The 18,213-nt window shown below is 38.4% G+C and overlaps 1 protein-coding gene across 1 annotated transcript in view; it reads right to left on the bottom strand.

Moving 5' to 3' along the window:
• Positions 1-18,213, bottom strand: part of LOC149532328 (hyperosmolality-gated Ca2+ permeable channel 1.5-like) — a 189,633-nt gene that overhangs the window by 140,999 nt on the left and 30,421 nt on the right. Inside the window, exon 2 of the mRNA XM_089807485.1 lies at positions 3,678-3,830. Within this exon, the coding sequence (XP_089663611.1) occupies positions 3,678-3,830 (153 nt within the window). The remainder of the gene's footprint in view (positions 1-3,677; positions 3,831-18,213) is intronic.

An 18,213-nucleotide genomic window follows, 5' to 3' on the forward strand; every position in this document is an offset into this window, starting at 1 on the left:
TTTCATGCCTTTTATGAATCACGTTTTTGCTAAAAATGCCCAGAAAATTAGGGTTTTAATCCACTTTTTTGTGTTTTGAAGCCATTTTTTTGCATTTTGATCCATGTATATACATTTGGGGAAGTCATTTTTGCATTCACGGGTCAAAATGATTCAAAAACATGAATTTTTTTGCCACGTTTTTGCAAAAACGGCCCAGATTTTTACATTAAAAATTCATGTTTTTGTTAAAAAACTCAAAAAAAAGCATTTCCAGCCCATACCTTTGATCAAGAGGGATTGATTTTGAATTTTAAATGCATGATATTGTCTTTGGAGACCATGTATTTGGCACTTTCATGTCAAATTCGACCCTTCATTGCTCATTATTTTTTGTTAAATGCAAGTATGGAAAAAGTCAAAAAATTGTGTGAAAATCCGGATTTGAGAAAGAATTGTTCTTCAAATTCTATGATTCTTGCTATTTTGGCTCTTTAACCATCAAGTAAGTGGACATTTTCAAATTTGCTCATCAATTCATGCTTATCTTCCTATATTTTTAGCTTGAAATTGCACAATTGTCCATATATATGTCATGAAAAGTGCATTTTGCCTTTAAAAATGATGAAAACTCTTATTTTCACACTTTTGGAATTTCCCTAAACTCTAAATTCGAATTTGAGTGTTGAAGTGCATTGCATCTTTACATGTTTGAGTCTTTTGCCAAAGGCATGTGTTTGTTTTGTGCTTGTTTTTGTGTTTTTTCTCCATTTTGGAAGAAATTGCAAGTTCTTTCCCAAGAACTTGAGCATGTTTCACTTCACTCCACTTTCTATTTCATGCGAAAGCATCGTCACATTTCATTTCCATCTTTCCTTGCCACAACACTTTACATCTCATCTGACAAATGCGATTACATGTTTTCCATCTCATTCACCATCCGCACATGCATGTAATCCCATTTTTTGCTTCCATTTTCACTTATCTCATTTTCCGTATTCACTCGCATGACATGATTACACAAAAAGTCTCACATGTAATAGCATCCAAAAGGTCCAATTTTGACTAAAAGTCACTTTTTGAAAAGTCAAAAATGTCATATGCATGTTTTCCCATGCACTTTGACTTCACCTTTTCACCTAAGACGACTATAAAGTTCATTTTCCCTCAAACTTTATTTCATTCTCGCCTCTCCATATGCATTTGCGCCTCCATGAGCAAATACATATTTTTCCACTTCCCATATCATTACATGTTTTGCATCTCTTCCATTTGCACTTACATGTAAAAGCTCATCCACCATTTTCCTTCGCTTTCAATCTCATCTTTCATCCCTTGTTGCATGTTGCATTTACATGTAATCCATTTTCCGTGCAATGACATCTTGAAAGCCCAAGTCACATTTTGGAAATCAGCAATCTCCATTTGCATGCATTCCCATGCGCTAAGCACTTTACTTCAAAAAAAAAAAGGTAAACGTGCTGATGGAAAGTTGTTCTAAGTTTACATCCGAACATTGTCAAGAAAGTTTTCAAGGTGTCAAAGAGTCTTGTTTGTGCTGATCTACAAAGGAGAATTTACGACAACTTGAGCAAGAAAAGCTAATCACACCAAGTTTCCACATGACAACGAAAAATTCATCAAAGCCAGAGGTCATCAAAAGACACAACACCATGGTTATCAAGGTGAATGCAGTGGTACAAAGTACAGGAACTTCCGATCTTGTGATCATCCGGGATTGCATTTCAATTCTCTTTTGTCTTTCTTCTTCTTCTTCTTCTTTCAAGTTTGTAATTGGAGATGATGTATTACATGAAAAAAATGTAATTACATGTAATGTGATGGAATGTGAGTTGCATGTGCAGTTGCATGTAACCCTATATTTTTGCTTTTAGTTAAGACTAGGTCAAAGTTGGTTGAGTTGCTCCCACTTTTTTCTCAACTTCTGTGCCTATATAAAGGAGTGCCCCCTCATTGTAAAAATCATCTTTTGTTGTATGCAAGAAAGCTCTGCCACATTTGTGCAAGCATAACTTTGATTGTGTAGTATGAATTTGAGAGAAAAGTGAATAAAAGAAGCAATTGGGTTCGAAGCTTTGACTAGAAGCAATTGTGATAGAGCAAATTAGAAGCTTTGACTGTAATTTGTGCCTATTTTCTTGATTCATATTATTATTTCGTGTTCAATAAAAGAGCATAGTGATTTAAGAAGCAATCGGAGCCAAAGCTTTGACTGGGAGTGGTTGTGGAAATATATAGCTAGAAGCTTTGTCTGTAGCTGATACTTCTTTCTTAATTCGCAAAATAGTTAAGTATTCTTACTTTTAGGAGTCTTTGTGCCCTAATTATAAAGCTTTTCATTTAGAAGTACAACTGGATTTAGAGCCAAATTGGTACATTTTCAGCTAGCCTTTGAGTTAGTGAAAGTTTATCAGTATCACTGTTTCCAGCTCTTGATAGAAGTGTAGTTAGAGATTCACCTTGCCCATTATTCACTCCAGGAGTAAGTGGATTCTTTCTTGAAAGATAAGAAGAAAGGATATTGGTAACACCTTTTTTATAAAATCTCTTGACTTCTTGCTTACCTTGAGTTGATCCAAGGAACGGTGAAAAGGGGGAGCCTTCCCTTTAAGGTAGGAGAGACCCTGTCTCACATGCTATGGCTAGTCATCTTATTTCGCAACTGAATTTTTACCCAAAACTGTCAGTTGCAAAATATCCATCCAACAAACTCAACGTCACTGTGCCCAAAGTGGTGAAGCCAATCAATGAAACCTGCCCGATCTACAATGCTAACCCTATCATCACTGGGATCCCCGAGCACACTGAACTCATATCCATTCTTGTTATGGAGATAAGAACATCCAAGGACGTCGATTACACAAACACCGTCTCCATCCTTTACCAATCTCCTATAAATGTGATACTAACCAAAGAGTAAATAGAATTCTTCAAGATTCAAGACATTGGGAAAAGTTCATCATTATATGGTCAAAGAGGAAATAAGATTTTTAATATATATGGAGAAAAAAAGATTTTTAATAATAATGGAGGAAAGAAACTACTACAATAATAATGACATTAAGTTTGGCTATGACAAACACTTTGACACAAGCATCCTCTAATATGAATCCGCTCGACATGGAAAGTGGCATGATGTACACAAGCACAAGCTCCAAGATCCAACAATGTTTCATATAAACGATAAGTAAACCAAAGGATTTTTTTGAAAATAGCTTCTGGTTCAGATTGTGTATGATTTTTTTATCATCAACATTTCGGATCACACTCTATGATCCATCATCAGGATGCCAAAAAGAGATGCATGAAATCATATGAGCAAACGTCAATACCAAAACTGAAAACAGAACAAATATGACTCGTATCATAGGTGAATTAAAAGATAACGAACCAATTTTAATTTGCATGTCCGATAGCTACCAGATTTTCCAAATGCTAGACTCCTCCATGTCCATGTCTATGTCCAGATTCAAAAGTAATGTATGCTTCATATAGTAGAAATAATTGCCAGAAAGAAAATAAAAAATAAAGATAGGTCATTGACAAAGTTCATGAGTTTAATAGCCTTTCTGAATATCATTGTTGACATAGTACATGAGTTCAATATTTCTTCTGAACATCATTTCTCAGACCATGTGCATTGCAAGATACAATTAGATTTAACTACCCAAACTAACCTTTGAGAACCAGTCTTCACATTTGATATTGAAAGTTTATCAATATCACTAAATACGAGATCTTTCTTCAAGTTTACTAAAGTCCCATCTGTTACATTTACAGGCACAAGGACAGCAAAAGCAAGGATCGCCAATGGAACAAAGATTTTCAGACTGCACCACAGAAAGTAATTACATTAGCATAGGATATGATCAAGGCCCAAATGAAATAGACATGCCTGAAGACTAAGCAAGGCAACAGTGCATGCAGATTAGACAAGCCAAGCAAAATCAGTAAAGAATCCATATAGTTTTCAGTTCTTGAGATATTCAACATTGAAAAAAATGAAACTACAAAAGATATATTTGAAAGCATTTTGAAGTTCAGCTTTATGATGATATTCTATTTAAAATAAAAATGGAAAATTCTCATAGTTTCTGGTGAGCAATACCCCATTTACATACTATTAATTGCTTATACCAACACAAACTCCAACAATAACTACTCAGCTAGTCTCTAAGGGATAAGAAGGCACAGACATAGTAATCTCAGTTTCTCATGTTTAATTATCAACTTATCAGGATATTCCTTGTGCATTAACCCACATAACTTATACAGTTTATGGTCACCAGGATCAACACACAGATAGTAACAAACGATTAGTTCCAATTATCTATGCATGATGTTTTGAAAACACGTTGTCCATTTATACACCCTGACACTTGAACAATCCCATTGACACCTTCTTGCAATGGACTATTTGAAAACAAGGAATTAAAATAGAAAGAGAATTAATGTCCACTAGCATCTAACTGATTGATAGAATTATGAATTAGCATTTGTAGTAAAGAACATGGAAATGTGCAAAAAAACCTATATTTTCTTCAAGCCCAAGGCAGGAAAATGGTTAAAGCCATAACTCACCTCCCCATAACATCAAACTAGTAAGCAGGCAAGTAGCAGATGAAATGCTAAGCAATAGACATAAGGCCCATTTTAGGAAAAGTAATTTTTTCCAACTAGAATCACATACAAAGCCAATATCAGGATAGATAAGAATGTAATTATAGGTTGTTCTTTTTGAGAAGGATGTTCATGACGAGCATGTTAATAAACTTTTGAGCATTTTTGTTGCTAAGATGTTCATCATGTGCTAAGACATCCCATGGATGAAGAGAGCTAATAGCCTAATACTATTTCATCTATAATACAAAACAAGGCTGAAAAGGAACTCTCTGAAACTCTAGGCATGCAATAGTCACAGCCATAAATCTGAAGGTTCACCTGCATCTGAAGCTGAAGTGGTACAGTATCTATGGTTCCAAGCAAAAATGTTTGACAGGTCAATTTAGATTCTTATAAATGCAAGAAAACTTGAGTCTGACACTAAAGGAAACTCGGAGTGTAGGTTGTTGAAGTTAGGGAGCTCAAATATGTTGATTCTCACAACAAAAGCACTTACAAGATGAAACAGCAAAACAAGACAACCTTCCACAAAGAAGAGTTGCGAGAAAAGATTTGTTATATTTCTCATAACAAATAATAGTAAATACAGAATGCATTATAATCAATACAATGTGATGCTTTTAGAAAAAGTTGTTAGCCCCAACTGATAATGTAATAGTTAATGCTATGAATGTATGTAAAAGAGTCATATCAGTTGTTATATTGTCATTGATGTCAAAGTTTTAGTTGGCTAGACATTATGCTAACTCAGTAGAGTGTCATATCATTTGATTGATGAAGAGGATTTGGTAAAAGTATGATGAAGATAGAAATGATAAATATGGTATTCAATGGGTACTTGAATGAGTTGGACAGTGATAATGTAATATTGATTTGATTGTTTCACAATTATATATTGTTGCAATGTATTGAAGAACACAAGCTTAACCGAGTGACAAGGTTAATGAAGGGAGACTGTATTCACTGAGTGACTATAGTATTGCCCAAGTGATTGGTAAAGCCAAAGGGAAACACAGTATTGCCCGAGAAAGTCTAGTAATAACCGAGTTCTATATTACCCAAGTAAATGTTATGTTTACCGAGTAACAGGAGAACAAACAAATTTGGAGAATTGGAATCTAAGGCCGACTTTTGGTGGAAATAGGGAAAGTTTAAGATGGTCTAAGGCACGAGTCAAAGTTTGTTACAAGATCAACGGCTGGGAAAATTCAATAAGGATCTAATGATGGAGATTGGAGAAGGATAAGGATGAAGACAAAGTTCTATGCAAGATATATTTTTCGAGTGTCTAAATTCATTGTATGGAGTTTTGAATCTAGAAATTTGGTATGAACCTAAGATTGAGGATTGTGATTAAGCGACAAAAGATGGAAGGATCTGGAAGCTTGGAGATGACTATTTAAGGAGGTAGTCAAGATAGTTTTAGGTTGCCAATTCAAAGCTGATTTCGTTATGTTGTTGGTTCAAAGCTGATCATATTGCTGGTTTGTTATGCTGCTGAAGTTGTTGTGAATGCAAAGTTGAAGAAGGTGAAAGAAGATAACTAAGCCAGGTGAACAAAGCAAAGGAAGGAGAAAGAGGTGGTGTAAATCAGCCAATCAAAAGTACAGAGTGAAAGATCAGACAAACAAGAGCAAAGAACAAAAATTTGGACAAGCAAAAGTAGTTGTTATTCTTAACAGATCATTTTCTACTATTACTTTTTAACCATTGTAGCAGAAAATCTTGCAAAGCTGAGTGGACCTAACAAATTTGTGAAATCCTATATGGTAACATTGGTTAGTGGTGTTTGTAAGTCCTTTAGAGCACACCACTCTTTAGACAAGATCAAGGAGTGATAAAGTCTAGATGATCTTTTGGTGAAATCCTCTAACAAAGTCTCATTAACAATGTGTATGTAACCTTTAACAAAGTCGGCTCCTAGCAGAGCTCACTTCAAAAGAGTGACTATTTTGGATTGTCGGTCCCAGGTGATTTTTCCCTTCATAGGGTTTCCACGTTACAGTCAAGGTGTCAAATGTGTGAATGTTATTTGTGTTGCAACTTTTTTTACATGTTTTATAGTTTACTACAATTCGATATAAACTAAGTAATCGCAAGGTAATAACTAAGTTATTTTACTGGCAAAGAACAATAAGTTAACAATCTGGAATAAAGTGACTGAAAGAGTTAAATGATGAATGAATGATTACACCGAGTGATTGTAGTTAAAGTTTATGAAGTTTTATTGGTACTAAAATTATTTGAAGGGATTGCATGATCACTAGACATAACTGATTCACCCCCCCTCTCACCCACTCAGTTATCTAACAAATGCATGTCTCTAAAATTAGAGAAAAAACTATATAAATAAAGTATGCAAACTAGAGCTAGAAAAGGAAACTAGATCCCAACTCAACTTAACAAAATTAAATAAGACTAAACTAGACGTGCATGTACAAACATGTATTCAAATATGCATGAGAATATTCTTTGAGCATGAATATAATCATGCAACAATGTGCCAAATACAACAAAAATATGTACAAAGCAGCATAAATGCATACCTTACCACCCCCCTTAAGTGAAACTTAGGGAGAAGAAAAGCTCTAAGCATGAAACACATGAGTGGGTCTTGTAACAAAAGGCCTAATAAGCTACACATGTGCACTAAAATCATCTCAAAGCAAACAAAAAGGAGACAACTGCATGGGAAAAAAAAACCTTCTCCAAGGACAAGAGATGCACTACATGAAAGAAACATGAAATGTAGAAGGAAGGACTAAGAAGCCTCCAACAAAAATGTCCCAAAAAATACAAACATTAAGAACATCCTCAAAACACAAAGAAGTTGTAGATGTTTGTTGAGTGATAATTGTTATAGTGTTTGAGGGGACTCCTCTGAAACAAAGATGATGACCAAGATCAAGAAGACAAGATTCTACATAAGCAACCCAACGATACTTTTTGAATGATGAATATATGGCAAACAAAGGTAAAACGTATGTAAGTGGAAGTTATAGAACAACATTGCTAGTCAAAAATAGAAGTGCCGATAGTCTAGAAGGAACTTATCAACTAAGGATAGGTCACCTCCAAAAAATCAGAGTGAAAGAGTGTCTATATGGTAAAGCTCCATATCATGGAAATACAGTTACTCCATCCAACTAGTTTATAGGAACAAATACTAAATATATAGCCCACCTAGGTGAAACAAAGGAAGCATTAGCATGAACAATAGAAACTCCCGTGTTGCTGACCAGGGAGAAGCATGACAGTTCCACTAAGTTGTGTGTAACTAAATAGTGCATGAAGGAGAGTCTGAATGTGCACAAGAATGTATCAGTAACCAAAAAACAGGTACGCACCCAATGCATACATGCATGGGGCAAGAATTACTAAAATTTGATATTGTCATAGAGAGACACTTAATGGACAAATGTGTGATAGAAAAACAAAAGGCACTACACAACCCCCCATAAAATTTTATAATAAAATGAATGTACAAAATAATGCACAACAAAATGTGCAAAATCCCCCCAAAAATACACAAGGGTGGCACTTTATCTCATTGTGTCTACAAACAAACTAGTACATGTAAAAGATGCTCAAAATGTCCAAAAAGGGCAGAGTGCTGGAAATACATGTAGAACAGCCCAAGTCAAGTCAATCCGATGGAAACAAAAGAAATCTAGAAGCCAAAGCAACCATGTAATCATCCAGGGTGTAAAAACACCAAAAACTTAACAAAATATACTTGGAGTTATATATGGAAAAGTGCACAAATAAATGTGAAGAGCTTGAAGAGACATTGCGTTTTGGGAACCTAAGAACATGAGCGTGAGGTCTGTGAAGCTCCGAAAAAATGCTGAAAAACAAAAAAATCCAATTCTAAAGAGGGAAAATTTGGAGACCCCATAATGCTGTTGAGAAAAGAAACTCTTAAAGCTCAAGAAGGGATTTGCTAAATCGATGCTCTAATACCATGTTGAATTACATGCATCAAATTGGCAAGAAACAAATGGCTATATTTCTCAAGGAATGAATTACAATGAATACAATGTGATGCTTTTTTAAAAAACATGTTTCTAAAATTGGAGAAAAAGCTAAAAAGCTTAGACATGCAAACTAGAACATGATATGCAAACTAGAGGTAAAAAGGCAAACTAGAGCCCAACTAGAACGAACTATACTCAATTAGATACAACTAAGTGAACTAAGCTAGGTATTCATGTGCAAACATGTGCTCAAATATGCATGTGAATATGCATGAGCATATTCTTTTGCACATATGCACAATTATTTATGCAACAAAACCAAATGTGCCTAATGCAGCAAAACTATGTATGAACCAACATAAATGCATACTCTAGCATGGGAAAAGTTAATATACATCAAATTGATAGAAATTCCATCATCTATGTGGAGATGGATATTGTAATAAGACTAAGATTGATTGACCATGTACTGTTGCAAGGTAATTCTCGTGAAGGGGTTGTTTATTGCCACTTGACTGATGCATTTTATATAACATTTTGAGAGGTTTCAAACATGGCTAGCATATAAAATGTAGGTAGTGATCTACATAAAGATCTAAGTTGCAATGGGTAACACTTCACAAAACCAGCAATGAGAATCCCCTCACTGCTAAGCTTCTTAGAGAATTGTTGTAATAGAAATGGTACCTAACCTATCCAGATATGTATCTTGCTATGCAACAAAATTGCAGTTAACATCCAATCTCATTTGACCTCTCTCTAACTATAGCTTTAACACTGAAGATGAATTTTTTTACCTTAACACCAAAAATTGTTGTGATGTCTCAGCATAAATGTTAAAGCAGTATCGATTCTGACTTGGTATAAACCCAAGGCCAAGACCAACCCATGATTGGACAATTGCATGACCGCAAGGGGGTTAGCTTGTGTTGGCACTCTGTGGGGACAAAAACCCTACTCTTAACACTAGCAGGTGTCATTCACCATCGGTCTAGGTTTTTCGTGTAGTGGTGGTCTTTCTTGGTATCAAAGTCAAAGTCTTGAGGTCAAGTCCTACGAAGCATGGTAGGCTATGATGTCCCAACATAAACATTGCACCAGTGCAAACTCTCACTATGTGTGTATCCAGGATTCGGATGTCGTCGATAAATACTATGTTGCTGACAGGGTATGTGTCAGGATGTATATCGTCGGTATCGAGAAGGTTCTCGTCGGTATCAGGAAGGTTCTTATTATGTAGCCGACATGTTGTATGTGGCCGTCGGACCCCTTCGGGAAGGTTCTTTGGGATGTATTTATACACCCTCCGGGATCATTGTAATCATCATCTGTATGTAATCTTTTGGCATATGCGAATAATACAAGGAGTTTTGTTGTTCTTATCTATTGCCTGTATGCATTAATTTCTTTACCCCAATACGACAAAAATTTGGCGTCGTTGCCCGATGGACCTAGTACACAGGCAGACGGATGAAAACTAATGCCAAATCAGCTGAACAAGAATAAGAATAAGCTAAAGGAAAAGGACGAAATATGCACCGTGCAAGAAAACTTAATTTTGGCATAGTAGGCCGAGTGCAGACGAAGGTTTCAGCAAATTACTGACAGATACCGTAGCACAGAAGAATCGTTGGAGGAGACTCGACAGCAGGTGGAATTGGTGGAAGAAGCAAGGGAGGAGTTTCTGAACCTGCGTACGCCGAGGGAAGAGAATCTAGATGGAAGAGGATTGACTCACACAGCTCGGAGTGCCGAGGGAGCACGAGCGTGGAGTGAACTCTTCGTCCAAGATACACTTCCGAAATGGACAGCTTCGGTTGACGAAAAACCCTTCTTCACCAAATAGCATGACTTTCAAGAGTAGTGCGGGTGTGCAGAACAGCACAGGTGTACAAAAAGCGCAGGAGTCCAGAACAGCGCGAGAGTGCAAAACAACGCAGGTACACCACAAACCCCTCAACTTTGAATAGTAATGGCAGGACCAAAAGAAAAATTGCCAAAATTTGATGGTGATGGAGCAGCCGATCCAATCCGACATTGTAAAACATGCGAAATGATTTGGAGAGAAAATGGCATAACAAATACAAACGAATGGGTCCGGCAGTTTCCGGCCACCCTGCGGGGTGTTGTAATTGATTGGTTCACCAATGCAGATCCCCATAAATTAACCACTTGGGACAACCTTAAGGAGTTCACTGTCGAATTTTAACTGTTGCGCGACGACAACGAAATCGTAACGGAGATATACAATACAAAACAAGGGAAAAATGAAACAGTTCGAATCTATGCCACGAAATTAAAAGACTTGATAAATAAAATGGAGAATAAGCCGGCTAATGGGTTGCAAAAAAGATGGTACATTGAAGGCCTACACCCGAAGTTGCGCAAGAAAATGAAGATCGTGCCACCATTGTCATACACTAAAGCGTACAACTGGGCAATGAACCTGGAAAGTGAGCAGAAGATGAAAAAAAAGAAGAGTAGCTCGTTTGATTCAGATGACGATGCATCTTCAAAAGAAGAAAGCAGTGAAGACGAAAAGGACAGCAAGAAGGTCCGCGCCCTTCAAAAAGATATGATTCGGATGATGAAAGAATTCAAGAACATGCAGAAGGAGACCAAGGGAAATGAGCTATGGTGCACCGAATGCAAGAAAGAAGGCCATACAAAGGGATCCTGTCCGAAGGACCAGTTTTGTGAGATTTGCCAGATCATGGGACATTCTACAAAGGAATGCCCGTTCAATCTGAAAATATGAGGTCCTCAGCAAGTGTTCTTGACACAGGAGGCTTCCGCGTCAGGAGGGAGTGGGAACACCAGTACGGAGGGTGCCACGTCAAGAGGATACAGAAATAATCGGCGAGGTCAAAACAACAATGGCAACAACAATAATGGTAACAGGAGTCAAATTCAATACGATACGAACAGTCGGCCCATAGTTCAATGCCGAGCATGTAATTTATGGAGCCACTTTGCCCGTGACTGTACCACAGCGAACACACCGAAATTGTTATGCAAATGGTACGGACGTGGCGATCATGAAGATGCTAAGTGCCCGAAGTCAAGAGTAAATTTGATCACCGTCGGGACGGACAAAGAGGAGGTTCTAGCCATCACAAGGAAGCAAGCGAGAGTGTATCCCGACCTGACGGAGGAAAAGACGAGATTGGAGGAAGCGCGGGCAGAGATCCAGAAAGCAACGCAGGGGGAAAAAGCACACCTGAAGGACACTACTGGTACCTCCGCATGGAACTGCGCAGAACAGAACATCATACGGCAAATATTACAAACCGAGGTACCCATCAAGATAAATGATCTACTGCTCACTATGCCTCAACTCCGTACAGCACTCACGAACATTGCTCCAATTGCTAAGTTACCAACAGAATAAGGAAGGGAGAAAGAAGGTGGAACAAGTGCAGAAGACCCGATGCTGCTAGCTCTCTCATCCGAACGGCATCCGGCAATCTTCGAAATGGGAATTCTTGGGACTGTTTTGTCGGACACAATTGTGGACAAAGGATCCAGTGTCAATGTTTTACTAGAGGACACCTGGCGAAGGTTGGGACAACCGACATTGTGGCCACCTACATTCCAGTTGCTAACAGCCGACCAACATAGAATCAAACCATTGGGAGTCCTCACGGCGCAACCAGTGACGATTGGAACATAGCCATTCCTGCTTAACTTTGTCGTGATCCCGCTGAAGAAGAAAGGGTATGATGCCATCCTGAGCCAAGGGTGGCTCATACAAGCCAAAGTTAAACACAACTGGAAGAAAAACACTCTCACTTGAAAGCAAAAGGCAGAAATTCATCATTGATTTACACACCCAAATGGTAGGAGAAGAAGCTCAGTCATCAAATTCCGAAGAGGAGGATGAAGGGAGGCAGCATATGGAACCAGATCAGGAGGGAGTCCTACGGTTGGAAGGAGACGACGATTTGGATTCAATGAACGGTCTTTTCCACTAACAGATAAAAGACTACGAACTCTTTTCGAGTTGTAATCTGTTAAGGGTCAACAGAGGTGAGAAAAAAGAGGAAAATAAATGTCCAAAGGAATACAGAGAAGCAGAGAAGGAAAGGCATTTGGGACTAGAATATACAGTACGAACCCACAAAAAAGAAAGATTCCACCGTATGACCGCGCAAAAAGGAAATGTTACGCGAACCGCAGATATAGCAAAAAGGTGTCGGCAGCAAGGAAAACACATCGTACAGTCTACACAGGAAACAAAGAGGAAGGGTTTAATAAAAGTTGTAGCAGTACGGAGTGGAGGTGTTATTGACGGCAAGAAGGGGCAGTCAACGGAATTCATGGTATTGAGCTTCGAGAACAAACTGGGCGATATGAAAAACCGGAGGGAGAGATCGTGTACCTTAAATAAACTTGATGAGCAACAATTGCAAGCACAATGGGCTACGGAGGTGACCCAAAATAAGCGCAAAGCATGGCATGATAGACATCTGAAATTGAACAAGCTTTAACTGGGATAGTGTTGAAGTATGACGGACGGAACGAGATCAAACCAAGCAAGTTTCACATGAAATGGGTTAGGCCATGGGTTAGGCCGTACCAAATTTGGGAAGTGGGTGATAACAGAGCAATAAAACTATGGACGCTAGACAGAAAGGAAGTGGCCGACGCAGTGCATATGTCGAAGTTGAATGTCTACCATGAAAGAAATAACGCACCTCCGTGGACGAACAACTGAGAAAAGAACGACTATAAATACTGTATATATGTAAATATCATACATATGTAAGATCAGTAAGGACAGTCAAAAAATAAATAAATTATTTTATTTTATTTTTAAATTGAGAGAGAAAAGGTACCATACGGTCAAGTGGCCGTATGACATCTTGGAGGAACCGTACGATGGGTATGAACACCGTACGGTGTTTTTAAGTGGCCACCGTATGGCATTAGTTGTATCACACCAAGCACCGTATGGACGTCCAAAGGTAGTGTCAGGAATATAAAGAAGCTACGTACAGCGCTCAAGCATTCGTTCTAGAGGCATTCGGTTTGGAGGCTTTGGTACCTGAAGGACACTGTACGACATGTGATTGGCATAACCTTGGGTACCACTGTACAACATCAAGAGGAGATTGTACGGCTTCATACCGTACGGTGTTTTCAATGTCACCGTATGGTACTTTAAAATGCTATCGTACGGCCATCTTGGAACAACATCTGGGATATGGAGAGTACCATACAACATCATCAAATAGCAGGATACATTCATTTCATCACTGTACAGTTCACTGTGAAACACAAGAAAGAAGCACGTGAGTAACAAATATCGTACAGACTGATTGAAGAATTCACCAATATGCAAGCACCATTTGGCAAGCAGAAAACACAGAAGGGCCATACCTAAGTACCAGCATTTGTACCATGCACCATATGGTGAGCAAGGACACAATATAAGAGTGCTATTGGAATGCTTCGTACGATACCAGGAGTAGTAAGCTATAAAATCAGTGATTTCATTTGAAGCCTAGCTGGAGGTGTATGGGGAAGGAATTTAGTTGTTACCATTGCGTGAGTATCTGGCAAATTAGCGTGGCACAGAAGGTTTTAAACAAGCATATTGTGAAAGGCACCTAGTGGATTAAGAATGCATACACTAGAAGTTGTGAATTGATGCAATCAGGAAGGCAAGTAGAGGAGGGCAGCCACACAGTGTCCAGAAACAGATACAAAAGAAGGGTGATAGGAGGTTTTCTAAAAAAAAATGACGACAAATCAAAAATGTTCAGAATGAGTAACGCATGATGTCAAAGGGAAGAGAAATACATAATCAGGTAGAAAACATAAGTGGTTGTTAGAAAGAGTGTTGGATCAAAAGAAAATCACAAAAATGGTGTCTTTTGTGGCTTCGAAAGTACTAATTTGGTCTTGGCGGTGAGAGGCACTGCCCCAAGACCCCGCGAGGGCGCTACCCCCCAGCCCCCTAGACCCCCAGTCGGTGCGGTTATCAGTCATGAAAAATGTGACCAATTGATGAGACCTGGAGCTATTGCAAGCATAGTGTGCCAGAGGTGGAGAGATCACAGAGCGAAGCAAGTCCCTAGCAGAGTTGGTGCTTACAGAGAGAAGATGGGCAGAGGCTGGGCAGGAAGCTTGAGAGACGGCCAAGAAGGCTTGGGAGAAGATGGCCGATCGACTTGCCACTCAGCAGATTGCATGGGAAGCAGAGCGGACAGCCCTGTTAGCACAACTCGAAGAAAGTGCACGAAGGAAGTAGCAGGCGGAACAGCAACGAAGCAGTGTTTGGTAGCAGCACTTCAAGAGGACTCAGCAAAGAGGGCTCGTGATCAGAAAGAAGCCGAGTGCCAAGAGGTTGCATTGATGCTAAAAGTAGTAGAGGAGAACTCTCAGATCATAGCTGATTTGAAGGTCCAGACGGAACAAGTGTATCAACTTCGATGCAACTGGTCTTCATAGTCTGAAACACAACCTTCTGGTTCTTGATGTCTATGTTGTTTTTATGAATAAATGTAATTAGTTGTTTGTTTGAGTTTTGTTGTGTGGTCATCCGGAGACGACTTTTCTTTTTGAGGGGGATGATGTCATCGGTAAACATTGTGTAGCCGACAAGGTATGTGTCAGGATGTATGTCGTCGGTATCAAGAAGGTTCTCATCAGTATCAGGAAGGTTCTCGTTGATATCGGGAAGGTTCTTATTATGTAGCCGACATGTATGTGGCCGACAGACCTCTTCAGGAAGGTTCTTCGGGATGTATTTATACACCTTCTGGGATCATTGTAATCATCATTTGTATTGGCATATGCGAATAATATAAGGAGTTCTATAGTGCATTAATTTCTTTACCCCAGTACGGCAAACATTGGACCCACACACGATTAGAAAAAAACATGTTTATAAAGGGGTTGGCCTCTACTAGCACTCTGATGAGACGAAAACCCACTTAACATTAGAGGGTGTTATTCAACATCAACTTGGGCTTTTTGTGTAGTGGTACCAAGCAAGGCAACTACTACTCCAAAAGTTTGGGTTGATAGTGAATAACACTCACTAGCATTATGAGTGGGGTTTCCATTCTGCCAAATTTCTAACAAAAGCAGACCCACTTGAGGACACATGGTTGCCCAATCGTGGGTGGGTTCCAGTCTTGGGTACACGCCTAGTCAAAATCCACACTGTTGCACATTTAGGCTAAGACATCACAACCCACCATGCTCTGTAGAGCTTGGTGGCATTTGATGAAGATGATGGGGAAACTGGTAATGGCATGTTGTTGTCATTGTCGACAACAAGGTTATGCAACGTGTGTGACATCAGAACAAGGTTGAATGCAAAGATGTTGATCAGGGTAATAAGAAACCGCTCTCATACCACCATAAAAACCCCTAGCTGGTATAGTTCAACAATTAAACCATTACACATCAATTGCCTTAACTAATCAGCAGTTTTGACATTTTGTCAAACACTAGGCAGACAACTATTAACACTCTATTAATAATGTTATAAATCTTAGTCACCATATCAAAAGTTGCACAACCACTCACGATTTTAATTCATTTCAGCAACTTCAAGAAATTTAAAATGCTGATAAATGGAAATCAAATTGTAACCACATTGCTCTTTATTTGCTTTAAACATAAACCAGATTTACATATTAATTAACACCTGGATTGTGATAGAATTTGACTAGCCGTCCCACTTGTTGTGAGGTTTTCACACATCGCCCCAAATCTTGGGGACCCCCCTTTTTTTTTAATTGCCTCAGCAAATTTTTGGATTGCCCAGAATTTTTGAGTTTTGAAAATTTCACGCCTTGGCACCTTTAGGACAAATGTGAGGAGGCTTAGCTTATTTTCACCCGGTTTCAACTTGATTTTCCAAAGCTATCAATTCTATCCCTAGGCCTAACAATTTTAAAAGTTAATTTCAACTTGGCAGGATAAAATTGTGAATTTTGTACTTAGACGATTTCTTTTGAAAATTTGGTTTTAATTGTGTAAATTTGGATGATTTTCAAAAGGGAAATTTTAATTAGACTTAAGTTTTTGGAAAATCTTTTTTTTTGGTGAAAAAGGGGATTTAATTTTGTAGGATGAAGTTAAATTGCAAAATCGATTTCTGACTCTAGGGAGCAATTTTATTGTCATAAAATTTTAAATAGCTTGGCAAAATCGATTTGGTAGAAAGTTGCAAAAAATTGGTTTTAATTGGATTAATTTGCCTTGAAAACTTTTTAGTTTTTTATGAATTTGGTAATTTAATATTGAAAAAATGGCTTTTGGTTAGCCAAAATCCAAATTTAATGACGTATTAATTACTAAACCCTCATTAAATGGAAATATTTAACACCCTCGAGGCATTATTTAATTTCTTTTTGCAATTTGGAGTTAATTGGCAAATTTAAAATGCAATTTTCTTTTGGCAAAATTAAATTTTTAAGCTAAGTACTTCATTATGGGCCATGACTTGGAGTTAATTTTTGGTTTTTTCTCTCCTCCAGGACCAGGTCGGCCAGCTTAGAGGGAAAAGAAATTGGGTATAAAAGAGACCTCTTCCCCATTTCTTTTTCACAATTCATTTCTTCCTCTCCTTTGTTGGGCGAATTTCCTTGAGGAGCAGATTTTTCCAGACTTGGCGATTTTGTGGAAGGCAGTTTTCTTGCATTTGTTGGGTGATTTTGCTTGCATTCAGCCATTTTCAGGCCTGGGCGATTTCCTTTGAGGGCAGATTTTTTCAGACTTTAGAGATTTGTTCTCCTTTTGTGGGCTGCGATTTGTGCCCTAGGTGACATTTTTGGGCAAATTGAGGACTTCCATGCTTGGGCGAATTAAGACAAGGCCAGAACCTTCCACTCTTGGCATTTTCTTGAGGTAGATCTGATTTTGTGACATGGACAATTCATGGTGAAGGTCTGATTTTTCCCTATTTAGGACTGCATTTTTATATCAGACTTGGCAATTTTGTTGGGAGAAGGGATGCATATGAAAGTTTGATTTTTGTTTGGTTGAGCAAGTGTTGGATAGTTTTAGAGGTTTAAATTTCTAATTTGCAAAGGGATTTGGAGTTCTTAAGGTCTTGTCCTAGGTTCCAAAAAGTCGCTGTAAGATTATTGGTTAAGGTGAATTTTCATCATCTAGAGTTGCAAGGGGTCCTTAAGCTGACATCCATCTTTCGTTCTAGTCTAAGGATTGCTCTTCTTGGTTCTTCTTGCCTTCTGGTCCACCACTCTACCATCCCATAATAAGGCGACGAGCATGGAGGATGGTAGTGCAAGTAAGAATCCCAAGCGGGCAAACACTAAGAAAGACAAAGAGGATATGATGCCCAAAACTCCCTTCTTCTCGAAAATGAAGAGAATAACTGACACCAATATCGGTACAATGGACATGATACGGATGAGGGAAAGACTAAAGGAAGGACAATCCCCCTTGGCAAAAAGGATATACAAGAACGGAATTGTACATGCGGCGGATTTTCCTCCCACATTGCCTTGTCCAGAATTGATTATGGAATGTGCATCCAGATTTGATCTAAATAGTAAATCCATCATTTTCGATGAAGGGAAGAGAGTGTTGGCCAGCATTGGCGAACAAACAATTGAAGAAACATTCAACA

This window comes from Cupressus sempervirens, chromosome 10 (assembly GCF_028749045.1).
Source record: "Cupressus sempervirens isolate cs-2001-9-10 chromosome 10, ASM2874904v1, whole genome shotgun sequence".
NCBI classification, from domain to species: domain Eukaryota; kingdom Viridiplantae; phylum Streptophyta; class Pinopsida; order Cupressales; family Cupressaceae; genus Cupressus; species Cupressus sempervirens.